Source organism: Chinchilla lanigera, unplaced genomic scaffold (genome assembly GCF_000276665.1).
Source record: "Chinchilla lanigera isolate Chin_1 unplaced genomic scaffold, ChiLan1.0 scaffold00152, whole genome shotgun sequence".
In the NCBI taxonomy this organism is placed as follows: domain Eukaryota; kingdom Metazoa; phylum Chordata; class Mammalia; order Rodentia; family Chinchillidae; genus Chinchilla; species Chinchilla lanigera.
This window is the reverse complement of record NW_004955553.1, coordinates 1301087-1328975: the sequence shown is the minus strand read 5'-3', so window position 1 is coordinate 1328975 and position 27889 is coordinate 1301087. Positions and strand designations below refer to the sequence as shown.

Below are 27889 nucleotides of genomic sequence, written 5' to 3'. Positions count from 1 at the left end.
TGTCTTCCTACAAAGTGAGCGGCACAGGGAAGGCTGTCCACATGCCCACTACCAAGGGATTCTAACTTCCGACAGATGCAAGGGGGCTCCATTTCTAAGGGACTGAGGCATTGAGGACAGCAAGTAGGTGTGTCACCACGTAGGGTCACAGAGGTCCATCAAAGAGGAGGGTGGAGTCCCCAACTAATGCCCCCAACAGGTAGGTTGCAGGTTCACTGACTTATATCACAGAAAAGAACTTCTGGAGCATGAAAAGGTTTATTTGGCAGAATTAAGGAAGTCTGCACTCACAGAGGATAGAGTGCGGGCCTTCAAGAGAGAGGCACTTTATGGTCTTAGGCTGGGGTTTTTTGTAATCTTGGGGCGTCCTCAGGCTGGGTGACCTAGGATGTGTACTCCTAGTGACTGTCGGGGTGCCCGTGCGGTGAGCTAGGTTGCCTGTCTCTGACGTGTGGAGATCTGCTCCTCATTTAGTAGTGCTGTTCTGTAAGGACTGAAATCTGTGGGAGGAGGAGCAGCAGGCTCAATGAACAGAGGAAAGACACGGGCCCAATTTTACAGGCTTAGGAATTGCCAGGAGAGCGCATTTCCTGGAAGGGCAAAAGGCACTGCAATCTTGGACAGCTTTTATTGTGTCCTGAAAGTATACTTTTAAAATTATGAATTTCTTTGTCCCCTTTCTACCTAGTTTTATGTCTTCTAGCCTTTCTCAGGTGCTGCTGGTCCGTAGAGTGGAGGCAAAATTGACCAGCCAGCGCTGGACTCCAGTGTGCCCAGCTGCCTCCCTCTCCTGCTCTGGCTCCCGACCACATGCCTGGCTGCAGAACCCTGGCTCCATCCAGGATCCAGCCTAGCTCCATCCTGGCCTGTCTCTGCTTGTCTGTGCTCTGAGCAGAAACTGCATTGGAACGGCCCAACCTCACCTCAGAGCAGACAGGTGATGGGTGGTGCTTGGGGAGATCCAACTCTTCTGGGCCTAGTGCCCAAGGTTCCAGAAGGAGAGAATGCAAACCAAGCAGTGGGATTCAGATCCAGAGGCCATGCAAACTGCAGCTCACAAGAGAAGCTGGAGGACGGGAGGAGGCTACAGGAGACAAAGGGTTTCAGACAGTGGACAGCACTCAGGAGAGTACTCAAGCGTTGCGGCAGTTGGCTGCAGTTCTCTAACTCAGGGAGCCCCTCTCTAGCCACTAGACTGCCAGAACTCTCAGGGAAAGGAAGGGACCCTACGGGAAGGACTCACATGACAACAAAGGCAGAGGCTGTGCTCTCCTACTGGATTGGGCCTGAGAAATTGGTTCTGAAACTCAGTGAATGAATGAACTAGTGAATGAATACCATAGTGAAAGAATCACTCGCTTCAGGTCTCACAGCCTGACTTTAAATCTCACCCCAGGTCTCACGCCCTGGTGTTGAATCCTACTCCTGTGACCTTGGCTGAGTTACTAACCCGTCTGAGCCTCAGCTTCTCTACCTGCAGATGGGACCGATAATTGGACCACTCCATAGCATCCATATTCCATAAAGGTTTGGGGCTGTTGTTATTTCCATGGTCTTTATTACATCCTGGTCCATCCTGTCCACAGGGAAGCGTGCAGAGGGCTGCAGAGAGGGTCTCACTTACCTATCCAAAGTTGTGCTCCCATGGTGGCCTCCTCCTAGGAGAGCCTCGTCTTTCACAGGGCCTTCTTTCTCTTTCCCTTCCTAGCACATCTTGTCTGCGGACACTACCTGCCCCGCTATGACCTCACACTTGGAAGGGCTGCCCCAAACCAGGGCCAGGACCTATCTATCCTACCAGTCCCGCCGATGCAGGGAATCTGAAACACTGCCATACCTACAGCCTCCACCAGATGGCACTCGATCCCCAGGCCTTGTGTATTTGTTTGGCAAATATTTAATGGCGGCCCTGGCGGTGCCAGGCACTGGACCCAACACGGGTACATGGAGATAAAAATGTGACAGTACCTCCTTTCTAGGGTTTCGTGGCTAAGAGGGAAACACATAAACAAAGACAGGAAAACAAAGGATTCCCATCTATCCCACACCTCACCTACCACAATCCCCCCCGAAAAGTGAGAGGGCAACCCCATTTCTTCACAGAATCTCCCAGACAGCCCTTATAAGACCATGGGGTCAGGGTGGGGACAGGATTCAGTCCATTCAAATCTCCCTACTGCAGGTGGGTGCAAGGCCTACCCCTGCAACTCCTGGAGCGGCTGGTCAAGGAGACTGAGGGGCCCACCTCAGACCTCCAGGCATTAGGATTCTCTCTGGCTGTGGACTGGAAATCTGCCATTTTAACACCCACTCCCCAAGACTCCCTCAATCAGACAAGCTTAGGAAATTACCACAGAGTAGTTATGGGAGTCCCTGGCACTGTACGGATGCTCAGGTGTAGGGATGGTAAGATAAGATGGGGTAGGGAGGGAAAGCGGGGGAAGAGGAGACACACTGGACTGTGTGGTACATGGGAGGTGACTGCAGATCCGTGCTGAATGAAATGATTTGGTGGCAGTGGGCCTAAGGGGTCTCTGATGCCCCTGCGTGTTGGGGTAGGAGGCCAGCTGCCCTCCCACTTCCCCTAAGTCTCTGTTCCTCTTGGCTTCCTGCAGGCTGGGGTGTTTGGGTAAGCGCCCTCTCCGGGAGGAAAGCCAGGGTCCAAGTGGAGGGTTAAATGTGACCATCACTGCTTCCGCCATTTCTCGAGTCAGAAATCTTTGACACAGGACTTGACAGGCAGCGGGAAGATAGCTGAGGGTTGTGGCCATCTAGACTCCTCTGAAGCCGTATTAAGAAAAATTTAAGGGCAGCTCTCTTGGAGGTGGAGGCAGAAGGATTATAAACTTAAGCCCATCCTGGGTGATTTAGGGACTTAGTGAGATTATGTCTCAGAATAAAAAGGGGTGGGGATATAGCTCAGTGCAAGGGCCCTGGGTTCAGTAACCAGTTCCATAATAAATAAATAGACAGAGGGGGCCAGATAAGGCCAGTGGAGAGGAGGCTCCCACAGGAATCTCACTCATGAGGTTGTGACAGGCAGCACCCCCTGGCTAGGTGACTGAGAGGAGGAAAGGAAAGGGGGAGATGGGTCCCCCAGTGAAAGGGGTGCATTTCCCATGAGAGACAGGGGAAAGTGCAGTTGAAGAGCTTATGTGCAAAGGAAAGAGTTCAGGATTCCAGGCTGGGAGGTGAGGAGGTTCACACACACAAACATAAGACCCTTATGGAGATGAACCTCAGAACTTCTCAGGTCAGTCTCTAACAGGTGGATGGGATGGACAGTTCTTCCAAAAGCTCTGCTTCTGTCCCCTGACTCTCCAGCCCCTGCGGCCCACAGGGGAGCCCTGCATGGCCTTCAACATTGTGGTCCAAGTGACTGGAAACCATCCCCTGGGACACTGTGAGGACCGAGTCAGGATGGCCCCTTAAAAACTCACTGTCCTAGCACCTTGCACCCTGTGACCAGGGGTGGTGACTTCTCTTCTGTTTGGGTGAGGGTGAACTCCCTTTATGATCATAGTGAACTACAAATGATGGTTTGGAGGGGCTCCCTCTCCCTCACGGCCTCCAGCTGGGACAGGGAGCTCAGTGCATGCACTCAGATGTCACCTGCAGCTCCTGCTGCCGCTCTACCACTTGCCCCAGAGGTCCTGGACTAGAGCTGGCCCTGCTCACTGGTGCGGGGAGGGTGGCCAGCAATTCCAGGTGGGGAGATGTCCCGGCTTTTACGGCTTTTCCAGGCGGCAACCTCGAGGCCGCTGTGACATCCACTCAGGACTTTCTTCCCTCACTGAGGATGCTGAGGGGCAGTTTTTCCTTTCTCTGTTCTTTTATGGATATGTGATAGATGAGGCGCACATATTCTAAACACAGAGACTGCTGCATGCTGGCTCACCTCCGGGCCCTCCCCCACCAAAATCTGTACCCCGAACCTAGGAAGGGGCACAACGAGCTCAAGGTCCTCAGCTTATGGACCACAGATGATCTTCTTTGCTTGTTAATCCAACCCTGGAGGAGGAAAAACAGCAAAATGACGCTGCCAGAGTCTCAGTCCCAGCGCAGCGTCCCACCCCTGGCGAGAACCAAATGCGTGCGGATATCTGAAACACAACACTGTCCCCGTCAGCAGATTCCACTTCTGCGCAGCCTGTTCCTAGGGTGTGGCCTCTTCCTAGCGCCCACCCCATTCCTCCAACCACCTTTGCCCTAGGCCCTCCCCTTCAGCCCCATCCAGACCCAGTGTTGGGGGTTGAACTGTGTCCCCTCCAGATTCACATGCTGAAGTCCTAATCCACAGTACTTCCCTCAGAATGTGACCTTCCCTCAGAATGTGGGGTCTTTGCAGAGACAATCAAGTTCAAATGAGATCTTTCCAGGAGCAGCCTAATTCAATATGTCTATGATCTTATGGGAAAAAGAAATTTGTACCCAGAGACACTCATAGAGGGAGGATGATGTCAAGAGGCCCAGGCAGAAGATGCCATGTGCACGGCAGGGAGGGGGTCCTGGAGCAGATCTTCCCTCACGGCCCTCCGAAGGAGCCGGCACTGCCCACAGCTGGACTTGGACTTCCTGCCTCCAGAAGCGACATGGCAAATGGCGCTGCATCCGCCTCAGTCTGCACCGTTACGCAGCCCCAGGTCCTTGCTCACTAGACCCCGGGAGAATGTCCCTTCTAAGGAGCCATGTGCTCCCCTGCTGATTGTCCTGCTTATGACCCACAGAGAGACTCCCACATCCCAACCCTTCCATTGCTCTCGGCTGCTTTCCAGTCTGAGACAAGCCTCTCCCACCCACCAACATAGTCCCTGGGAGGAGAACCCGCGTTCCCAACACAGGCACGCTGACAGGTGGGTGACTGCTTTGCAGACCTGAGAGTATGTCAGCACTTTACTGACCTGGGAAAGCAGCTGTAAAATCCACACCTGGCTGAAATACTGACTTGGGGACACAGAGTTCTAAATTGGAGGAGGGGGATATTGTGAGCCCCACAGCTGGGGCGCTAGGAGAGAGGGCAGTGTGGGGACTGATGTCACCTAGAATGACAGCAGGGAGCAGCCTTTAATAAATATTGATGAAGAACTGATGAATGAGTGAGTCCGGTGTTATTCCCATGTGTGCCGTTGTCTTCCTGCAGGATGTAGCAAGTTTCGTGATGATGAGCTCTGCATAGAGGGACGTAAACGGCGCCGACACACCAGTCTGCTGCAGGAACAAGGTCTGAACTCAGTTGTCCCAGAACTGCAACTGTTTAACAAGGCTGAAGTGGGGTAGGATTCCCCTACCGGAGACACACTATGAACATACGCCGGTCAGCATGCCTCTGACCACAGTCTGCTCCAAAATCCTCCCTTGGGGGGATGTGAACCAGAAACGCCGGGCATGGTGACAGCTGGTGATGCTGATAGCAGGGAGAGATGAAGGGGAGGAGGTGTCACCAACAAACCGGTTCCTTTGGCCTTTGTAAAGACTGGAACAAGGACATACGACAACCCAAGCCACAGAGGGGCCACTGCTATACTCAGGGGCACCTCTTCACCTTCTTTCTTTTTAAAATTCTTTTTTAATTTTTAAAGGGCTGGTGATATTGCTCAGTGACAGAGTTAGACATGCACTGGGCAAGCACTAAGCCCTGAGCTCAGTCCCCAGTATACAATCAGTCCATCAATCAATCAATAAATTTTACAACTGCAATCCTAGCCATTCAGGAGGTTGAGGCAAAATTATAAATTTGAGCCAGACTGGGTGACTTAGTGAGAACTTGTCTCAAAATCAAAAATAAAGGAGGCTGGGGAGATAGCTCAGTGGCACAAGCACCTGCCTGACAAACGCAAGGTCATGAGTTCGATTCCTGGTACCAAAAAAAAAAAAAGACAAAATTAAAAATAAAAAAGGGTTGGGGATGTAGTTCTGTGCAACACCCCAGAGTTCAATCCTCAGTACTGCAAAGCTAACTAATTAATTAGCCAGGCATAGTGGTGCACACCTATAATCCAGCACTTGGGAGGCTGAGGCAGGAGGATCACCCCTAATTCGAGGCCAGCCTGGACTACCTAGGGAGTTCAAGGCCAGCCTAAAACAAGACCCTGTCTCAAAAATGAACCAAAAGGAAAAATAATTAACTAATTAAAATGTATGTTATTTTCATAGAGAAGGAAAGAAAAGGAGAGAAGAAGCTGGGTATGGTGGAGCATGTCCATAAGTCCAGGTCTCTGGGAAACTGAGGCTTTTAGACAGGCAATTTCAAGCCCAGCCTGGACAACTTCATGACCCAGCAAGACCCTGTCTCAAAGCAGAAGAAAAGGGCTGGGGATGTGGCCCGGTGAAAAGGACTTGGAGTCAATCCCTAGTACTGGTAAAAATACACACATACATGCGTGCACACATGAAAGGAAAGAGGGAAAGAGAGAGGACACGGGATGAGAGTGGAAACAGGTCTTCTTGTCCCTCTACCTGGCACCAGTGACATCCCTGCGCCCTTTAACCTGTGTTGCATGTCTTCTGTTTCTCTGCAGAATTCTCTTATGTAAATGCAGGGAAATGTTAATATACCGGGAGAGGGGAAAATATTAAAATCATGCCCTTTGAGTGTGGGACTGCATTCTTCTTGAATTTCTAGTTTGCCTGTGGGTTGTGGGTAGTGCCAGCAGCACCTGCCTCCACCCTACCTCTGCTCCACCTGGCTCTGCTGACACCCAAAATGGACCTGGTAGAGACTGAAGGGGCTCCTCTCCGGCCGTAAATCTATCCCACCTTGGGTGTGCATGTGTGCATGTGTGTCTGTGTGTGTCAAAGGTGGCCCTAGGACAGAGGCGGAGTCCTGCCACGTCTTTGTCTTCCGCTGCAGGAGTGACCTGCAGCTGGGCCCCTGCTGCCAGAGGGGGTCACTGTGAGTCTTTCTGGTGCCCCAGATGCTTGACATAGTGACAGGAAACAGCCTGTGTCTCCAGTCTCCTGTCCCATGATCTTGCCCAACACCCACATCAGACAGAAGCTGAGAAGGTGTTTGCGCAGAGAGAGAAGAAAGCAGGTCACATGCTGCCCAGCTGTTGTGGCCAAGGTCACAGTCCCCAGGTGGCCCGAGGTGGCTAGCAACCAGCACAAAGAAGAGGGAATCCTGGGTGTCAGGCTCCAGGGTGGTCAGTATGACTGGCTCATGGGCCTCCCATAGCCCCCTGGGAACTGGACCACAGCCCAAGTGATTTTGCCCCCAGGGGATATTTGCCACTTGTTGGGAGCCTCTGGAGCTGGTTATTGGTCAGGCAGTCAAGCTACCCCAGTATTGAAAAAGGCATCCTGCCGGACAATTACAGTCGTTAGTTGCTAGGCAACATTATCTCTCACGATACTACTTTGCAAGTGTATAAAATAAACGCCCCTCCTGTTGGGAGTCAGTCCTCTTGCTCATCAGACAAGAGGTAACTCCTCCTGACCCCGGCTATGTCTCTCGTCTTTATTTTCTATATCCTCTCACTGTTTCCTTCCGGGGACCACGGAGAGACCACCGACTCCCGCAGCCACTTCTAGAGGTATTTTTGGTGGTTACAACCCAGGGTGATGGTGCGTCTTAGAAGCCAGGGATACCACCAGCATCCTACGGTACACAGCCCGCACCACATGTCAGTGATCCAGATTCACATCAGGGGTCACCACCAGGACAGGGAAAGCTCATGAACAACTGCAACTTCTAGAGGCCTGGAGAAAGAGGTCCTGAGGATGGGAGGGCCTCGGCCACCAGCCTGGGCAGAGGCAGAAGCGGGGACAGCTGGCCCAGGGATCTGGTGGCAGGGCGCTGTGTGGGGCTGGGGCCTGGCTGGCGAGTGACAGCAGCGTCCCAGATGCTCAGGGCCATCCCCCAACCCCCCCCAACCGGAAGCCTTGAGGGGCTCAGGAGCCAGGGTCCACAGGGCATGTCTGAGGGGTCAGGGGATTCTGGAGCCCCAAGCTCTCCGCCCACCCCACACCCAGTTGAAATGTCTTGGCAGGTCTGGTCACCCTAAAAACCTTTCCAGGGGTTTTCCACTGCTATTAGAGGGTGCAGGGAGCTGCTGTGTCCTTGCACCCGAGCAGGAGGCTCGCCTTCTCTATGGACAAGTTGGTGAGCTCAGCCCGCAGCAGGCAGAAGCATCCACCCTCACCCCCAGAATCCAGCCCCTCTGGCTGAGGCACAGCCAGCGGTGGCTCTGCCCTCCTCCCCTGAGACTGTACCACAGCCATAGCCCAGCCCAGCCTCAGGGCTGCGCTGTGACTGTGGTTTCATCCCAGCCTCTGGCAGCCCTGACTCCAGTTTAAGAAGAGCTAGGCAGAAGCAGACGAGGCCTGAGATTGCCCTGCTGGACAGAAAGGTGCAGCCGGGAAATGCCCCACCCACCCACCAACACTGCCTCCACATAGCTCCCTGGGTCTGACCTGGCAAAAGGGTAGGGCCGGAGCTCACCTGCCGCGGCGTCTCCAGGTTAGGTGCTCAAGGAACACGTGTTGAAGAACTGGACTCAGTTTGATCCCAGCTCTTCAGCCTGGCTTCTTGGATTTCCTGTGTGCTCAGGCCCTGCTCGAACCACATTTAGAGCTGGTTCTCTCTCTTGCTGATCAGGACACTGACCAGGGTCTGTCCCTCTCCTTAACATTCCCTTCCAGTACTGAAACTTGCCATCCCACCCTCTCAGGAGGAAAGGGGAGATGCGGCAACTCCAGGGCCAGCTGACTGTGAAGTCCGGCCCTCAGGCCAGCTGGCCTGGGCAGGACACATTGGACCAGATCGCCTGGATGCTCTGCCTTGGCCATGACCTTCACGGGGGTTACCTTCGGCTAGAACCCCAAGAATGAACTCAAGGTGTTGGTTCTTCCATTTTCAAGATGAAGAGACTGAGGGTTAAGGGAAACTGCTCAAGGCCACAGAGCTAGGAAGGCTCAGCTACCTGAACACTCAGCTGCCTGATTTCTGTGTCCTGTTCTCTCCACTCGGCCGCCTCCTGCTACAAGGGCAACTGGGTCTCTGGTCCCCACCTTCTCAACCACCACCACCACCTCTGCCCATTAGCAGCAACGCTTTCTCCAGGAGGATGAGGTCAGAGCCACACCCAGGACCCAAGGAGGATGAGGTCAGAGCGCTGCCAGGCTGGCGCAGATGCTAAATAATTCATGTGGCTGCCGTGGGCGGGGGCTGCAGCTTCCTGGAGGGCCGAGTGTGGAGACAGCAGACAGGAAGCAAAGTCTGATCACCGGCACCTGCGCCTGACCTGGCCATCCTCAGGGGTGTAGAGAAAGCATTAGCCTTAATGAGAATGGATGCAAGGGCTCACAGACGCCCTCCGTGCTGTGTCCCCGTGGGCGAGTCCCTTTGGCTGTCCGTGTCTTGTTCTCTTCTGTGGCCTGGGAGGTGCTGGTGAAAGCGTGTGAAGAGACACAGGAGCTAGCCGGGAAGCCGGGTGTGGCACTTGGCAGGTCCTCCCGGCCTGGGCCCACTGTGCCGCTCCCAGGACAGAGCGTTTCACCCACTGTGCCATCTCAGTTGCTCCCCAGGCCAGGCCAGGCAGCCACAGAGCTGCTATCAGGGTGTCCCCTCTCCTGTCTGTCCCTCTCACACCCTATGTGGGGGTCACCGGTCTCTGGGCTTGGCTAGGTGAGATCTCAATGTTTTTTGGAGGCTTAGTTTCCCCTCATAGAGTACTTCCCCTACCAAGAGAAAGGTTTGAAGGAATTAAACCATGTTGCTTGCTATACAGGGCAGGGGTCTGGGGTGGAAGAAAAAATACACACATGTACAGTCATATCCCAGAATTCCTCACGAACACATGGGAACTCAGTGGCAGTGGCTCCTCACAAACAGAGGACAGTCATTTAATTCCGCACAGTTATGAAGTTGAAACCCCTCTGCTTCCAGCTACAGGGTCTGACATGGTGGGGGTGACATTTACCCAGGTGCTGGTCTGAGGGAGATGACCCTGCAGGAAATGGCCTGCTCTAACTTTTCCCCATTCTAGGATTATGTGCAATATAAAGTATCTCTGAAACACATCCATCACCAGGTGTGATGGTGCATGCCTATAACACTCTGGGAGGCTGAGGCAGGAGGACTGCTGCGAGCTCAAGGCCAGCTTGAACTACATAGTGAAACCCCCATCTCAAAAACAAACTAAACCAAACCAAAATAAAATTCATCTATGTTTTCCACTCAGCCCAGGACTGGGGGATGGAAGACCCCTGGGCACTCAAATCTGGGCCAGCCTGCACCTTTTTGGAGCTTACCCCTTTTGATTATCACCTGCAGGCCCCAAAGGTAGCCAGGTCCACAGCAGGCTGCATCCTCGGCCACCTGATGCAGCCAGGGACTCTGGAACAGCAAGCTCACACCTCTGCCCACGGTAAGGGACCTTGGGGTTCCACATCAAGATCAACAGCAGTTTGAAATGCTTGGAGCTGTCCTTTCCCTTCAGAGAAAATGTTACCCTGGAGGGAGGGGGAAGTATCACAGGTTAGGGTACAGCCTTGCACCGTGGGAACCGCTCACACAGCTTAGCTCTGCAAAATCACTCCAGCGACAAAGGCACAGGCTGTCAGAGATATGAGGGTGGCACTGGAGATAGGGACTGACCACAGAGTGCTGCCTCCAAAAGCTGCTTGTCTTCATCCTCCCTCTCTGCACCCAGAGACAGTGCTGGGCTGAGGGCTGAGCTCCAGGGCACACCCAGCGAGGCCTGCTCGGATGAGCCAGCTGTTTGGTACCCAAGGACAGGACGAAGGGAAGAGGATGCGGTGCAGACCCGAGTCCCATGAGTGTGCTCATCTCTGTCCTTGGTGCCAGCATCATCCAGGTCCTGAGAATGGCCCCTGTTCCCTGGCTGCCATCGGGACCTTCCAGTGATGAAGGTAGCACCAGCACGTCCAGACGCCTTGAGAGTCTCTGCTGCCCAAGGTGAGGTAGGAACTTAAGACATCTGCCAGGCGCAACCAGCACAGTCTTCAGGGATGGACCCCAGTTCCTGGGGGGCTTCCGAACACCCCACAAGTTTCAGTCACAGAAGAGGCCTAGACTCCAGGACCCTTAGCTGATTCCTGAGAAAGCAGCCCTGATCCCCCACCCTGTGTCTCCTAAGGATGCTTCCAGGACCTAACCAGACGTCCAGGTAAACACGGCAGGCACCCACTGCTCCCCAGAACCTGTGAGATCCAGGTAATGAGGGGCATCTACACTTCCACCTGTCCCAGGAGCCACCTTCCCAGCTGGCTGGGAAGAGCAAAGACACCAGCGAGGACTGAGCCACGTAAATGGTGCTGCTCCCCAAATGTCACTGTGGGCTACCAACTCCCCAGCTCCTCTGTGGGGCGCTCCATGTGTATGTCTGCATGAGAGCATCCCTGGTTGGGACCAGTGTAGCAATCCCTGTCCCAGCTGGTGAGGGGGAGGAGAGAACAGAGAACAGCAGGCCTGGGTTAACTGAGGGTGGGGAAGGCTTGGTCAGAGCCAGTGGCTTGGACCCGGGACCCACAGGCCAGGAAGAGAAGCAGCGCCTATCCAGCTGGCTCAGTGGCCTTCCACAGTCCAGGTGGTGGCAGATGGCCCTCAGGAGAAGGGCAAGGCATGACTTCTGCCCATGGTTTGGCTTCAAAGCCTCATGAAGGAGATCCACCCCAAGTGCAGCGTAGGATGAGCCAATGCCGGGCACCAAGAGGGCCAGGCCGGAAAGGTTCAGTGTCAAGATGAGCAGCGGAGGTCTGCTGTTCACAGCAGGGTAGCCGCCTGGAGGATAGCACGGGACATAGGGGCTGTGACGTGGGAGGGGTGTCAGAGGGGAGCTGGGAGTCTGCAGGCAGCTCCTCGTAGCTGCAGTGTCTGGGCTGGGCAGAAAAGAGGTGGCCCTAAGAAGCCCGGTCACAGGCCTCAGGCCTTCACAGGCCTGTACTCTGTCCACTCCATCAGGTTGGTGGCCTCCGGTCCTTCCCAGCTCCAATGACAAGGGCAGGAAAGTGCTGGGCTCTGCCCAGCCTGGGTACAGAGGAAAGAGGACATCAGGATGCTGTGAGATTCAGGGAAGAGGGCGTCTACCATCTCGTTTTATTTTGCGGGGACTGAGCCTAAAGTAACCAGAAAGAACAAGAGTCAAAGGGGAGGGAGCCTACCGCTCGGGGCCCAAGTACTGGTTTTTACTAAAAAAAGTAAGTGAATGTTTCAGTCCCCAGGGCCTGGTACAATCTGAATATAGCAGCAGAAGTTTGGGAGAAGTTTTATTTTTCTTCCAGTACCTTTCTCTTCCTTTCAACAAAAACATTTCTTTTCTACAACTGGTGTCAGAAAATAGCTTGGGGAGAACCTCAGAAAGCCCAGAGTCGGGGTGCAAGAGTCAGGATACTGTTGCCTCATCCCCATGACCGAGAGCTGCTCACAGCCCAGGCCCCTGGCCCACCGGCAGCCAGAGAGAAAAGGTGCCAGAGTTTTCAGAAAAGCTGGCCGGCCTTGGTGCGGCCACCTAGAGGCAGGGTGGCCTCTCTGGATCACCTTGCTTACCTATAAAGATGTGAGGGAAAGTGAGACACCTACTCCTAAGGCTCTATTTCACCCTGAAAGGATACCATTCTGGGATTTTAGCTGGGGTAGGGAGCAGAATTCTAGTCTCCCTTTTCACATCTTTAGTTAAAATTTAACTAAACTTCCCAGGAGTGGCTTTTGCTGACTGTAAAGTACAGAGCAAATGGACATTTCACTTCCTGACCCTAGCAGGACCTGGCCAGGCGCTTTCTACCTCCATAAACCCACGCTGTACACAATACCCGGTGCTCTGAGCCATTCCACCCACGTACCACACAGCGTGACCTCACAGCGTGGAGCATTATGAATTCCCCACCTCGCCCCTCAAGGACTTCCTTTCTCCTCCGCCTAGAGGAGCTGAGATCAGCTGGCCCCACCCCCCACCACCCCCAAAGCTGCTGCTGGGTCTGCCGTCCCTGTTGTCTGTCCCCACATATAGCCAGTGATGGGGTCCCCAAGGAAAGTTGCTTGTGTCAAACAAGTCCAGATGCGGGGCTGTATGTGTCCTAGGTACCAGTGAAGACCCAGATGTTCATACTGTACTCAGAGTAGAGGGAGGATCCATCCACTATGAATCCTGCCCTGGGGGAGGCATGGGCTCTTTTTTTTTTTTTTTTTTTCCCTTTTGCAGTACTGGTGATAGAACCCAGGGCCTTTACCCTGAGCTATTGCCCCAGAAGTGTTTTGTTTTGTTTTTTAAGTAGGTTCTCACTATATCGCTAAGTTGCCCAGGCTGGGTTCCAATTAATGATCCTCCTGCCTCAGCCTCCTACGAAGCTAGGGTTACAGATGTGCACCACTATACACAGCAATGGTGCACAGGCTCCTTAACTTCAGAAGACCCCAGCAGCAGCTTGCATTGTGAGCCAGATGTGAGGGAAGAGAAAGAGGGTCTTGCTGCCCATGGAGGAAGAGAGGGTCATGTGAAACTGAAGGCCCCTTCAGAAACCGTGAACCCACAGCATGAGTTAATAAAGCAGAAACATGTTTATTAGGCACCCTTGTTCCTCACAGAGGAGCAAGGCCCAGGCCCGAAGAGCCTGCTTTGAGATCCCAAGGCTGCAGGCATCTCCGGAGAATGTAGGCGCGGACCGGCCACCACCCCAAGAACACTATTTGGCTGGCGCCGGGCTACTGGAGTGGCCCAGGCTTCATGCAGCCGGGTTGGCTCCTGGACTCCACAAACACCGAGTGGGTGGAGCCCCCAGGACACGCACCAGAACACTGGTGGTCAGGGGGACCTCAGAGTCTGAGGCACAAGCTGCCCCGAGCCAGTGAAGGGGAGGGGAGCTGCAGAACACGGGGTTCCTGAGAGTCCCTCACCCAGGCCAGGTCCCCAGGACCCTCCCCAAATCTGCCCGTCTCCTGCTGGCCGTGGCCGCCGCCTCTCAGCCCCACACGTAGGGGTTCCTAAAGACCTGAGAGTTCTTGCCGTCTTTGTGTGGCGTGGCCGCCTGGTGGCTCTGGACTATGTACATGTCTTCAGCCCGCAGGGTCGAGTTGGCACTGCCCATCACCTGGCTGTTGGCGGTGGCCCGTGGGAGGATGACGTCGTAAGGGCCTTCAGACTGGAAGGAAGAACAGGCGGCCTCACAGCCAGGGGGACCGGGAGCCAGGCTCCGCCAGGACGGATGCACAAACACTCTGCTTCCTGCATGCCTCTGCCTGCCAGCTCCCCCTTCTTGCCCCCTCTGCCCCCACTCCCACCCAGCTCCTCCAGCAGCCTGGGGTAGAGCACTGCACCCCTAGAATCTGAGGGCTGACCTGGAGTTCCTAACCCTGCCTCCAGGCATAGGATAAAGCTGCCTAGGGGGGTTCTTAGAAAGGAATCCTCTCTCCCTAGCCCCCTCCCACTTCCAGCCCTTCAGGGAAACCTCAAGGCCAAGGGAGGGGGACCTGCGCGGGCACGGAGTGGCTATTACCTGTCTGGTGCTCCTCCTAGGTGAACCTTACCCAAGAGCCCTGAATGTCACTATGACACCAGACACTCTTCTATGCGGGACACCCTGGACATCACCACACAGCCCTGGGCTAGGAATCTGGGCTGGCCAGCTGGAGTCAGAGATTAAAAGCCCAAATGATCCAGAGTTTGGCTGGGGAAGAGGGTAGGGTCCTGGGGAAGCCAATTCGCACCCAGAAGGAAGGTGCCCTCCTGGCCCCACCTCCTCCCTTATCCTGGTAGAAGAGAGTGCTACCAAACCTCTGGCCTCAACCCAGCCTTGACCTAACTCTCCCACCTGTTTGCAGTCTCCTCCTTCCTGCTGCCCTGGGAACATCTAAGTCAGTGGTCTCAAACCTGGGCCAGCACTGTTGGCGGTGGAGGACAGCACGGGGCCATCTCCGCAGGCTGGTACATGCTGTTGGTTAAGCCATACCCCTCAGAGCTAGGCCCCACTGCGGGAGGGAAGCTGGTAAATGTTTAACAACTGGGAAGGGGAGGAAGGAGCCTGAGGTTCTGTTTGTAGATCTGCCTGAGGGAGTTACACCCACAGTGGTGGGACCCAAGCTACCCAGGAGATGTTGACAATACCAAGGGGTGCCAACCATCTCTCCCAGCTCTGGCTCCTCCCAATGTGCATTTTCAGCAGTTCTCAAGTGATGCTAACTCTGGTGGTCTAATGACCAGGCAGAAAAGGTATCCTAGTCCAGATCATCCTCAAAACGCCCTGGGGAGGGAGAGAGGGGCACTGAGGTGGGAACGGCTCCTAAGGAAATAGTTGTGTCTGCCTATATACCCTGCTGGGTGTACAGCTTCTGCTCACCACAGCTGCTGGTGGTAGCCTGGCCACAGGTTCAGGCTTAGGGAGAAGAGCTGGGGTTGGAAGTCTCAGACACTAGAGCCACCCCGGCCCCTCCCAGGATCACGGTGGGAGGTGGGAGGGGATGAGAACAGCACCCTGCTGACCTCCGGGCTTCCTGTTCCCAGCATTCTGCCAAAGCAGGTCACTGACCTCTCCCCGCAGCCACTGCCAGCCCGGAGGAGGAACATATAGAGAGTGGGAATCTCACCCACCGCCTTCCTGTTCCCACCCCCCACTTCTTGGCTATCGGAGCATCTGGCTTCCAGAGCCCTGGGGAGGTGTAAGGTCAGGACTTGCTGCCGGCTGGCAGGGGGAAGGGATTCATATCCCCTCTCGAGACAGCGGTGGTTGAGAACTAAATAGCAACCCAGACCTGCCACAGTTGCCCCCCCCCCCCGTCTCTCTCAGGAGCACCTCGCTGAACACTCAGTCCCTCTCCATCCGGCCGCTTGCCCCAGGCTGTGTGCGATGCCCAGGGACCCAGGCAGGTCCCACTGCAGTGTAGCCACAAGTGGCAGCTGCCAGGAAAAGGGCAGCAAGAACTCGGGTGCCCCTGGTGTACCCCCCAGGTGAGGAGCCAGCCTTGGGCTGTCATCTCCACCGGCAGCAGGTCACAGAAGCTTGGAAGCCCACTTACCGGGCCTTTGTGCATCAGGGCCATCTCGGTGGGCTGGTACACGCTGGTCAGCAGCTGCCCGTTGTAGCCGCTATAAGGTGACACGGGCCTCTTTGCTGCGAGAAAGGACAGGCACAGTTTGAGGGCGCTGGACCCCCAGCCCCCTTTTTCACCTCCCACAACCCACGTAGTGCTGTCCTGTGGGCAGGGAAGAGGGACGTGGGCACCACAGCAGCCATGCTGGGGCACCTACCTCTCTCCCAGGAGTGGCTGACTTGGAGGTGAGACTTGTGGGGGGGTCCCCAAGCCCAGGGCCCTTTTGTACGGACAATAGATCTCAACATTGCTTGGCTCCCTGCAGTGTGTGAGATGCTCCCCCTCCCCCGCAAATAGCTCAGAAAAATGCCCAGTCAGCACCTTCCCATCCCCATCCGCCCTCGGGGCCGGAGGCCAACAGGGGCACTTGGGCCCTGGGCTGCCTTCCAGCACGGCCAGCCTCTGGCTCCAACCTCTGCCACCACAGGTCAGCTGCCAGGTGCCGCCAGGGGGAAGCACAGCCGAGACCTTCAACCCAAGAACCTCCATGTCCTCCCAGGGCAGGGCCGGCTGCCTAGGCCCCTCCATACCAGCCCAGGACCTGGCCAAGAGCCTGTGACTGTCCCTTCCCAGGCCCCCAAGCAAGGTTTCAGAACCATCTGCAGCTTTAGGAATACTTCTCTGTGCCTGAGGGTGTTGGTTTCCCCCTGTTCCACCCTGCCGGGCGCCCCAAGGTGTTGGAGGAAGGCTGCTGACCGGCTCTGGGGCCCAGGAGCAGACCTTGAGGGTGGTGGCAGTACAGTGCTGTCCCCTCCTGAAGGGCTGAGGGACTGCAGCCCAGAGAGGGCTTCTCAGTGCTGGGCTTGTTCTAGTGATTTTTTTTCCATTTGGAGAGAAAGAGGAAAAAAAAAAAAAAAGAAACAAAATGCATAGCCCAGAAGTGTCTAGCACGGGAAGACAAAAGCTGAGAACGCTCTGGCTGGACCTACAAGCCTCAGGGAAGTGCACGGTGGGGAGGAGGGCTTGACACCCCACAACATTTGTTCCTAGCGGCTTCTCCTGTGTTGGCTTCCTCTATCGCCCCTGCACCCTCAGTGACCCACTCTATGTGAGTGCCAGAAGTAGCAGTCAGCCCCAAGGTTGGATCACAGAGTGAGTGCCCAGCGGGACAAGGGTCACTTTTTTTCTCATAGTACGAACAGGAGAGACAGGGATTTCTCTAATTGAGAACTTCCACTGCCTGACTCTGACTTCCCAGCAAGGGCCCCAGAGTCAGGAGCACAAGGTAACCAAGAACCAAAGGCTCAGGCCCTCAAGCATCTTAATTGGCAGCAAGAGTCTGCGACTGGGGCAGTTTCTGAGGCCGTGTAAGGAGGGGCCGCAGCCAGGCTGAGAAACACATAAAGTACACACAACAGGAGCTTAGCACGGGGCCTGGCACACAGCAAGTGCTCAGTAAATGCTAATGGTCCTATGTGGCTCCTTGACCCCAGTTATAGTTGAGATCTAAAGTGGTCCCAAAGCCCTTTGGAAGCTGATTAGATTTTTATTTTTTGTTCATTTTTTGAGACAGGGTCTCGCTATGCAGTTTAGGCCATCCTTGAAAGCACTATGCAGCCCAGGCTGGCCTCGAACTTGGGGCGATCCCCCTACCTCAGCCTCCCAAGTGTTGAGCGTTGGGATTACAGGCGTGCGCCACCACACCCCACTGATTGGATTAATGAAGGTATTACCGTTTACTTGCTGCAGGGTCTTGCCTATGCTCAGCAAGCACTCTACCCCTGAGCTACATCAGCAGCTCCTGAGTGTAGGGCCCTTAAATCAGAAAACTTCAAGAGCCGTCCATATTCCCCTGTGACAAGCTCCCTGCCCTGAAGTAAGTGTGTGGCACCAAGGAAGAAGACCCAGGAGCATCTCAAAACCCACCTGAGGCTGGCTCATCCATTGAAAAGGCCTTGTTCTCCACAAACATGCTCTGGCCCGTCTGCTCCTTCAGGATGGTCTCATAACCCACGCCTCGGGTGGGGTATATGTCTCCCTGGTAGCTCTGCTCTGGGCTGGCCTTGGTCACCTGGGAGACCTCGGGGATGACGTAGAAGAGAACAAAAGCCCAGGCATTGGCGGCGAGGGCAATGGCCAGCGTGGGGTCATCCCAGGTGGGGCTGTTGTGTTGCTTGTTGCCATAGGTGTACATGACGATCCACACCACCCAGATAGCAATGGAGGCGGCTGTGGCGAGCAGCACAAAGACGCCGTGCTTACGCCACCGCTTAAAGCGGCCACACAGGGTGGGCCAGGCCCCCATGAAGGCCCCCAGCAACAGCAGCATCACGTAGATGAGCGCCATGACGAAGTCCACGTTGGCGATGGCGCAGCGGGAGGCCACAGCCCAGTCAGCACTGCCGTTGCCCAGCGAGCCAACCTCTCCACCACCTCCCCGCACCAGGGTGAGGATCAGCCACTCTGTGTTGATGATGACCTCCACGAGGGTCAGCAGCAGAGCCACAGTGAAGACCACCCAGCCCCGGGGCCCATGGTTCTTCCGGGCCAGGAAGTTAAGGGCAAAGACGTGAGCCACCAGGCAGGAGAAGCAGATGGCAAACAGAACCCCAAAGAGGAACTGCCGAGAGGCACAGGTGGAAAAGTCGGGCTTCACCACGCAGGCGAACACAAGGCAGAAGAGGCCCAGAGTGCCCAGTAGGAAGAACACCTGGGTCCCCAGAAGGCTCCGTTTCTTAGTGTCCTGAACAAAGGGGAGACTGGCCACTAGGATGATGGTGAGCACGAAGGTGGTGACGATCCCTGCCCCAGCTACGGCCTCCAAGACAATGCCCCAAGCCCCAGAGCGGTCACACAGGTTGTAGTAAAGGGAGTTGAGGTCTGAGCTGCAGCCGGGTGGGGCAGGTTTCTGGGCCTGGGCCTCTGGGAACAGGAAGAGAGGGAGTCCCAGGCACATCAGCAAGGCCTTGTGGGTGGCCATCTTGGCTCCGAGGCCAGGTTCCAGATGGGTCCCTAGAGGTAGAAAGAGAAGAAGCAAAATCAGTCAGTCCTCTGAGGCCAGGCTCCAACAAGCATGGTACGGCTTCCTCCATCCTGAACTAGGGCAGGCAGTCCCAACTGGTCACGAGACTTCCTTTGCACTTGAGAATCCTTCTTAACATAGAACTCATAAATATCTACCAATTGACCACAGATAAAACCCATTTGTCACCCCTATTTCTAACCACGCAAGAGGAGGTAACTGTTACTGGATTTTCAGTTCTTTCTCTTTCTTCTATCATAACCTGGATTCAAATATTCCTTGAGGTCTGGTGGCTAGAGTAGGAGTGAAAGGGCATGTGAGCAAGTCAGACCAAGCACAGCATCCATTCAGCACTTCATCTGTCCTAGTGTTGTTCTGGTGATCCATGGCTAACCAGCCATGTTTTTTCTTCATTCAATCATTTACCATTCAACAAGTATTTAACAAGCACCCGTGGAAGGCATACCCTTGAGTCAGAAAAAAAGATAGCATAAAATCTGTTTTTATCAACTTTTCATCCCTCCTACGTCCTCTCGATTCTGTCCTTCATTTCCCCACTTTCAATGCCAACTTTCCTCTTCAGAATCCAGAATTCTTTGTCTGGCTCAGATGCTAAAGTCAAGGATAAAATAAACTAATTCTTCTGCTAAGGAGTTAATGACTTCATGCAGAAATTCTCCCATGAGGCATTAACATTTTAAAAGCAAGAACCAGGCAAAAGCAGTGCAAAACCCAAAGGAATTTATCCTTAATGGAAGACTCTAAGACCTTGTAGCTAGAAGAGATCTTTTATTAACACCAGGAAGACGCCTTACTACTCCCTCTGCTTAGCTCACCAAATGCAGTGGATCTGCGCCTAAGAAAGCCAAACCTTGACTCTCCACACCTCCTGGGTTTTCCTTGTGTGAAGTGCAGGTAAAGGATATTGCACATTATGAGAAATTACAGAGGTGGCAGGAGTGCAGCTCAGTGGTACTGTGCTTGCCTGGCGTGTGTGAGGCCCAAGATTTGATAGCCAGCTATTGCAAATAAGAACATAAAGACCTAATCTGTGAGTTTTCCAACTAAAATGCAAATTCTCTAAAAAGCAAGTTATAAGGTCCAAAATTCCATGAAACGCAGATCCTCCACATGTATGGAACTCTGTATGTTCAAATACTGTACCTAGAGGGGTTTAGCCCTGTCTTTTCCACCTCACAGGAGGCAGGCTCCAGAAAGCAACCGAGCGTTCCGGGCTGATAGCGACCACTAGCGGCTGGCAGGGGGATGGCATTATCTATCTTCCCATTATTTCTCTTTCTCTTGCGGGGGTGGGTTGAGCAGGTGTTTCATAGTTTATTTCCTTTCCATATTTCCCCATTCCCAGCTACTTAATTTCTAATAAGTAAAACCCTCCCATCTCAATAGGAATTGTTTCATCACAGTAATTGATAAGTGGGAAAACGCTTACTCAGTAAAAATGAAACTTGTACAGTTGACGTAATGATCAATTTTCAAATCTTCCTATCCCTTGAAAATACGTATTTTAGGTATCAAAAGCCATCTCAGCTATCTCATCGTTCAATGAAGCTTACTTGTTAACCTCAACAACCATCTCCATTAACTTTTTTTTTTTTTTTTTTTTTTGGTTTTTTTCTGGTACAGGGAATCGAACTCACAACCTTGCACTTGCCAGGCAGGCGCTGTGTTGCTGAGCTAAATCCCCAGTCCTCCATTAACCCTTAATGTAATATTCTTACATAAATTTATTATTGTTTCCCTAAACACTGCAACACTAATTTCTTTTCCCTTCTAATGCAAAAGAACCTTTCCCCAACATCATGACTTAAGCTTCCATGGTGGACTTTTTTGTAATTGTAAGTCAATAAAGCACCAAGTGTATGTAAAAGAGCTGGGAAGAAAGGATTAATGGGTATGGAGTAATAACAAGCTATTCCCAGGGGTAATTTATAGATAACATGCTAAGGAATCCTGAACGTTCAACTCCATTGTGGAGGTTTTTGGTGCAAGGTGAGCAAGTTAGAAACTGAGGTATAGATGGAAATGTGGAACTGAACACCAAGCACCACGGAGACAGTGTCTCATCTCACCTGCCTGGGCCAGCTCCTGGTTCTGAACGGGCCATTATTCCACATAAGGAACCTGTGACTCTAAGGGGACAGATCTTATTTGCTGAGCTTTGCCTGTAATCCCAGCACTCTGGGAGGCTAAGGCAGAAGGATGGAAAAGCTTGCATGCAGCCTGGGTAACTTAGTGACTTTATAGTTTACTTCCTTTCCATTTTTCCCCATTCCCAGCTATTTAATTCCTAATAAGTAAACAAAACCCCCCAATCTCAATAGGAATTGTTTCATCATAGTAATTGATAAGTGGGAAAATGCTTATCAGTAAAAATGTAACTTGGACAGCTGACATGATAATGATCAATTTTCACATCTTCCTATCTCTTGAAAATACAAGGGAGGCCCTGTCTCAAAATAAAAAAAATAAAAAGGGCTAGCTGAGGACATAGCTCAGTGAAAAAGCCCTGGGTTCAATCCCCTGTACTGAAAAAAAAAAAAACCAAAAAACAAAGACCATACTACAGGTTCACAACTGATAATAGCTAGGTCATTACAAAAAAATCAAACTTGCCTATGCCCTGCTGGCCCCCAACACCCCGCAGGGACATGCGCTAGGTAGGGTTAGGGGTCGGGAAACCTTCTACCCCCTCCTCAATTTCTTCCTGAATTTGCTAGTGGTGACAAACTTTCTCCTGGAACTTACCCTTCCTGTTACCCCTTCTTCCCCATGTGGGAACTTCCAAGGAAGTAAACAAACCCCTGCTCACCCCATGTTAGTAACCACGCTGCAGCCCAGCTGCCCTATAACATACTAGCCTCAGATGAAAACACCTATTCTTGTCCTAAAATGTCTTGTTTCTCTGCTTCCCCTGAAAATAGAAGGGTGGATGGGGAGACAGAAGTACACAGGCTCAGCGGGGGAAATTGAGCCTGCTAGGCCTGGCTCTTCTCCCCTGCCTAGGACAGGAAGCTATAGAGACCAGTAGGAGAGGTCAAGAGAAGAAGGCGTGGAAGAGCTCAGCTCCGACCCTTTCATATCCAGGACAGCACATTTGCCCAGCCAGTCACTGCCACCTTTAAAGATGGTGGCAAAGGGACTAGCAAGAGGGACACAGCTCTGCCTCGAGGCTCTGCCCCCAGGGTCCTGGAAGCACCTTCTTTCTGCCTCCCGTGAGTCCCCAGACCCTGAACTTAGACCGGGCCATCCATCTTTGAACATCTGAATCACTTGTATCTGCATCCTCTACCAGAATGTACGTCTGAGGCTAGTGAACAAGACTTGGCATCTTCTGCACCTTTACGTGGTCTGGAACACATCAGACATTTGATAACAGTCCTCTGAATACCCACAGTACCCATCTCTCCCTACCCAGTCCCGCCTCCTTCCTTTTAGAGTCACAGCTTTTGCTTAAAAGTTCTCAGAGGATCCCAGGAAGGAAGTGGGAGAGAGACCTCCCGCCCTGGAGGTCTGTGATCTCCTACCACTTAGGCCTAGCCTCAGATCATTTTCGGGACAAAAGAGCCCTTTTGCTTCACTTCCCTGGAATCAGTCATACAAATAGTTTTAAATCGTCTCTGAAAGCAGCCTTTGCCCAGACTCAGCCACCCAGTTCCCAGCTCTGGTCTGAATCAGTCCAATCCAGTTCCCAAATCCCCTTCCTCCCTGTTTTCTCTCTCCAGGAGGGGATACAGAGGCCTCCTTAGTGCTGGTGAGCTGAGGCCCAGCCAACCCTGTCTGGTTCCACCCAGTACCGGGAAAGTCAGCTAACTAGGCCTTCACACCTTCCCAGAACACCCCTTTCATCACCCTACCTCATCTGCAAAAAAGCCTGAAGAACCTTTGAATTTCAGGAGGCAGCCTTAGTCTGTGGCCAAGCTCCAGGGTACAGTGTAAGGTAAGATCTAAAGCCAGTCGTTGCTTCCAAGGGTGTGGTGACTGTTTAGAGCCCCTCTTGATAGGGATGGTCAGTCAAGGACATCACAGAGTATCCTCCTTCCTCCCTGGTTGCCCCCACTCAGCAGCTGGCCCGGAAAGATAGATGGACCTGTCACCGGCCCCCACGTCCTCCCTCTCCCATCCTATCCTCCCATCCATCGCCATTCTTTCCTAGTTCCCATTCGTCCTGTGTTTTCCCTCTGTCCAGGGGGCTTTGATGTTTAACCCTTCCCATAGGAAAGAGCTCTGGAGATGCCGGTGCCTGGAAAAACCCACCTCGGTCCTGCCACACACACACACACACACACACACACACACACACACGCACACACACACACAAAACCCACAAGTGGACTTTTGGGCCAAAATGCCCTGAACATTCTGAGGCTTATAAGTCTTCAATGCAAGGGTCTGCTCAGGAATGTTACTCTGGAATGCGCCCCACCCCCAGCAGCACTCCCCTCCCAGCACCAGCCACTTCGGCAGACTAGGGAGGGGGGGGCGGGTTCCAGCCACAAAACTCTACTGCTACACATTCTGGTCTCTGCGCTTGAGGATCAAGATCGTGGAGTTTTAGGTGATTAGATCTCCCTGGGTGTAAAACCGCAGAAAGGGCTCTGGAATTGGGAGGATGGGGATGGGATCTAGAAGCCAGGCTGCCAGAAGCAGAGGCGCAGGCCGTTACAGTCCGAAATTCCAAACTTCCTCTAGGGAGTCCCGAGCCCTTCCTTCCTCACTCCAGCCTGGGCTGCCGGGGTCTGGTCTACACCCGCGCACCCCTGTGCGTGCGAACAAAAAGCACAGGGGAGCCAGCCACTCCTCCCCACATTTGCTCTGACGGAAGAAACCGCCCTCCGCAGCTACGGCAGGGCAGCCGAGACTCGGACACCGACCCACAGAGTGGCTGTCGGCCGTGGACTCGCGCGGAGAGGCAGAGAGGTGGGGGGACACCCCTCGGACACCGACTGCGGAGACCTCCCCCGTCCTCAAACCCGAGCCGCTCCCCACACCCCCAGTCCCCAGCTGGCTCCGGCTGGGAAACTTTCTACGACCAAGCAGAGTTGGCGCGGCGTCCCCCGCCCCTTGGGTCCCATCCGCGGGCCTCTTGCCTTCGCCCACCCCCTGCCAGCCCGGCCCGGCTCTTCCGAGGAGAGGGCGGAGGGGGCAGGCGGCAGCCCTTACCTGGGACGCGCCGCCCGCCCGGCTCTGGCGCTGCGTCTGGGGCCAACTCCAGCCCCAGGCCGAGCGCGGGCGGGGGTGGGAGGGACTCGGCGCGGGGCACGCGGCCAGGCCCAGTCCTGGCTGGAGTTGCGGGGCCCGGGCGGGGATGCGGGGCGCAGGGCCGGCCTCCCCGGGACCCGGGCTGCGCTGGGCGCGCTGGGTCGTTCGCTCTGGGGCCGACGTCTCCCTGCGCTCCGCTCCTTTCTCTCGGCGAGGCTGGGCCGGCCTGCATCACCGTGACATCACCTCCACTCAGGGCGCTTATCGGGCGCCCGCCGAGCTCCAGGTATGTGCAATCCATTTACACAGTAACAAAGCCCGCCCCGCCCTCACCGTGCGACTCACCTCCGGGCTCCGCGAGTCGCACTTTCCGGCTGGGAAGGCAGATCGGAGTTTCTGGCCAAGCTGGCCAGTGGGTTGTTGCTGTTTACTGCCACGCCCCCCGCCCGCGGGCGCGCGCACACTGGCGCGCACTTACGGGACTAGGCTTTCTCTCTGGAAAGCGGTTTGGGGTGCTATCTGGCTCACCCTACCCCCCACCCCGTGGCAGGCTCTCGCTCCCCACATTTTCTAGCGCTCTCTCGCAACCGACTGGCGCAGGGGCTGCGTCGGCGCGGCTCTCTTGGTGGCGGACACCCAGGCTTTGTCCCTTCCGTCCCGTCTGTCCCTTGAGACCCTTGCCGGGCACAGTCGGCCGCTCCGGACTGGAGCGAGGCGCACACTCAGACACAAAGTCCGTCTTCGTCGCGCCCCCTCCCCTCCAGAGCTTGCGCACGTGGACACACCACACACCAAGCATTCACCTCTTCCACGCGCACGGGCCTTCCCCGAGACCTCAGGTTGCGTGGGAATGTCACTGGCTCACGCCCCTAACCTCGTAGGGCAGAGCCCAGAACCACCGTGGGCAAACGTCGCCCAGAGCTTAACAACCCCTGCTCGGGTTTCGCGCGACCGCAGCAGACGCTGTCCACCGAAGCGCGCTCCCCTCCCTGCGCCCGGGTTCCCTGTTCCAACTTGTCTTAATTAGCGTTCTCAGTTCGGCTCCCCAAGGAGCAGTGTGGAGCCTGGCTCCTACTTTCTCTGCGCTCCGGGGCAGGTTGGCTCCGACTCTAAGTCCTGGCCCTCCCGCGGCCCTGGGATCTTTCCACGAGTACGGGTTCCTCGCGCCCCGCCCCACCCCACTCCCCGCCCGGTGTGGATCAGCGGGTTGCCCCTCCGGCTCAGGAATCTGCGGAAAGAGGACCGCAGAAATGGGGAAGCAAATCCTGCCTGGGATCTTTCTAGCTCAGTAAACAAGAGATTTTCCGGCCGCCTTCCCCTGGGACGAGGGCCCAGCTGGAGCAGGGCAGTGTTATCCCGGCGGGTCTGGTCCTGGGCCTGGTTGGCTTGCCGGAGGCCCCAGAGGCCGAGGCGCACTGGGAAGCGGGAGGTTGTTGGGCCTGGCAGGGGCCGCCCTGGGGACCCGGGGGAGGGCAGGGCGCCGGGTCTTGGGGTGCCGGTTCTCCTGACGCCGCCGAGTTGCCTGAGGGATCGCCAGCAGCGCAGTCCGAGCCAGCCGCCAGCCGGTGGCAGGGCGGGCAGTGGCTGTGTTTGCTCAACCCTGAGCGCCGGGGAGGGGGAAGGGAGGCAGCTGGTCACGGGCGAAGGGGCAGCCAGGTGGGGGCGGGCAGGGGAAGGGGAGGGTACCTCCGGGGCTGTTTGTTTGCGTGCTTCGGTCTATGACAACCTGAAGTCTAAATTCAATGAATCACCCGGAGTTGCCCGAGCGATAAACCTCGGGCCAGTTCCTCCCTCCGCACACGGGCCCTTCCGATTCCAGCGGGGAATGAATGTTTGCTTAGCCGCTGAGGCCGGCCATAAGGCCCTGACTTTGTGGAACCCTGGATTCCTTCCTGCGCGTCGCCCTCGCGGGCTGCTATGGGGAAAGTGGCAAAGACAGGAGTGGCAAAGACAGCAGTGCGCTGGCCTTTGTCCTCTTCTTCCTCTTCTAAATGCACCTCCCACCCCAAGAGCCAGGGACCCGTGCTAAGGCGACAAACCCTTGAATGGTGCTGGGAGCTGTGCTGCCAGGCTGGAAAGGCAAACAGCCAGTCAGACCTCAGTGAGTTGGATAAGTCAGCCTGGGTTCTTACTACTTTTCCTTAACCAGGCAAGTAATGTCTAACTTCGTGGGCCTTCCGGGAGGAGTCATGAGCATATGTGAGATATGTGAGAGCCAGTGGACCAGGAGATGAAGACAGTGGCCCTAAGGAAGGGAAGATGAGTGTGGGTCCTGCAAACTCTCCATTTGCCTTCCAGCTTTGTGAGTCTCCTCCCAGCCTAAAGGTTCTCCAGAACCACAGCTTTTGCCCCTGCCTGTCCACCTACCTGGCTGGACACGGGGAGGGCAGGGGTGTTGGGAAGGGGCCCACACAGGGCCTGAGCTTTGCCCTCCAGCTTGCCTCTTGGGAGCTGGCTGTGGAATGTAGGGCAGTTTCTGAGCACTGTTTAGCTCCCCTGTTCACCCTGCTCCCTTCTGGAACAGGATCTGCCTTCAAAGGATAAAGTAAGTCCCTCGGCACAGGTGACCTGGGCCCCTGGGTCTCCAGGGTCTCCGTTGTGTTCTGCATGCGTTAGTCCCCCGGGACCTGTGCTGGTTCAGAATGGGGAAAGTGGCCTTGGGGACACCCAGTGAGTCAGACCCGGTGGGGGGGGCGCCCTTCCCCCTTTGCACAACCAGCCTTTGTGCCAGAGGGAAGGTCTGCGGAGGCGAGCTGCTTTCTAAGACTCCAGCCGCAGGACCATCTTGTCTCTGGTGGCCCCACCTGACTGAATAACCCAGCAAGCAGGGGACCCATCATGAACTCCCATTCCCTCCAAAAATAACACTCTCAGTTGCAAAGGCCCCTGAAGTCACTGGCTTGTGGAGGAACACACTTAATCCCCCTGCACCCCACTTAGGCAGTTGAGTTCCTGCTGGCAGGATGACACTACCTCTATTCACTTGCCCCTTCTTTGAGGTGCCAGAGGGCCCTCAATCAAGGAGTCTGAGAAGTCTGAGATATTGATGAGGCCCTGGGTGGCACCTGCCAGCTATGTGGCATGGCAAGTCACTCATCTCTCTGAGCCTCCCTTTCCTCTACCTTCTACTCACCAAATAAGGGGGTAAAACACCACCCCGAAAATGTACCCTGTCTAGAGTGATCTTCCCACCAGGCTGGTGTTTACAGATGGTCAGCGGTCAGCCTCTGCTTCCCTGTGTCCAGCTCCTCTGAGCCTTAGGCCTTTCCACTGAAGAAGTCCAACCATTTGAATCCACACTCCTGCAGAAACTACTTCTCTACCATTTCTTCCATTCCATTTCACCGTCAGCAGAAGTGCCTTGCTATGCCATACCCTGGGATCTCACCTGTGCTGGGCTTTCCACCTCAAGAGTCCTATCTTTCCTAGCCCCTGTGGCTTCTGACCAGAGATTTTTAAAGAATCTGCCCTACCTCAATGTCCCTTCTTCTGGAAAGACTTTTTCACTTTCTACAAAAGGACCATTGTGAGTGGCCTTTCTACCCAGAACCCATTATGCATTTATCATTTATTCTAGTGTTCATAATTAACCTTTTTTTAAAAAAGACAGCCTATGCAGCACAAGTTGGCCTTGAACTCACTATGCAGCCCCGGCTGTCCTCAAA

General features: G+C 54.7%; 1 protein-coding gene across 2 annotated transcripts; it reads right to left on the bottom strand.

The window, feature by feature from the left end:
* Positions 1–13493: 13493 nt before the first annotated feature.
* On the bottom strand, positions 13494–25800 carry Gprc5c (G protein-coupled receptor, class C, group 5, member C). 2 transcript variants are annotated; one of them, XM_005412233.2, is made up of 4 exons: positions 24570–25800; positions 17909–18994; positions 15968–16062; positions 13494–14097 (listed from the first exon to the last, which is right to left on the bottom strand). In XM_005412233.2, exons 2-4 carry the CDS (start codon positions 18960–18962, stop codon positions 13918–13920), a joined length of 1329 nt encoding a protein of 442 aa, XP_005412290.1. In that variant the 5' UTR covers positions 18963–18994; positions 24570–25800; the 3' UTR covers positions 13494–13917. The 2 variants fall into 2 exon arrangements, with proteins under 2 accessions (XP_005412290.1, XP_013364090.1); XM_013508636.1 differs by lacking the exon at positions 24570–25800 and adding an exon at positions 24186–24517.
* Between the last annotated feature and the right edge of the window lie 2089 nt (positions 25801–27889).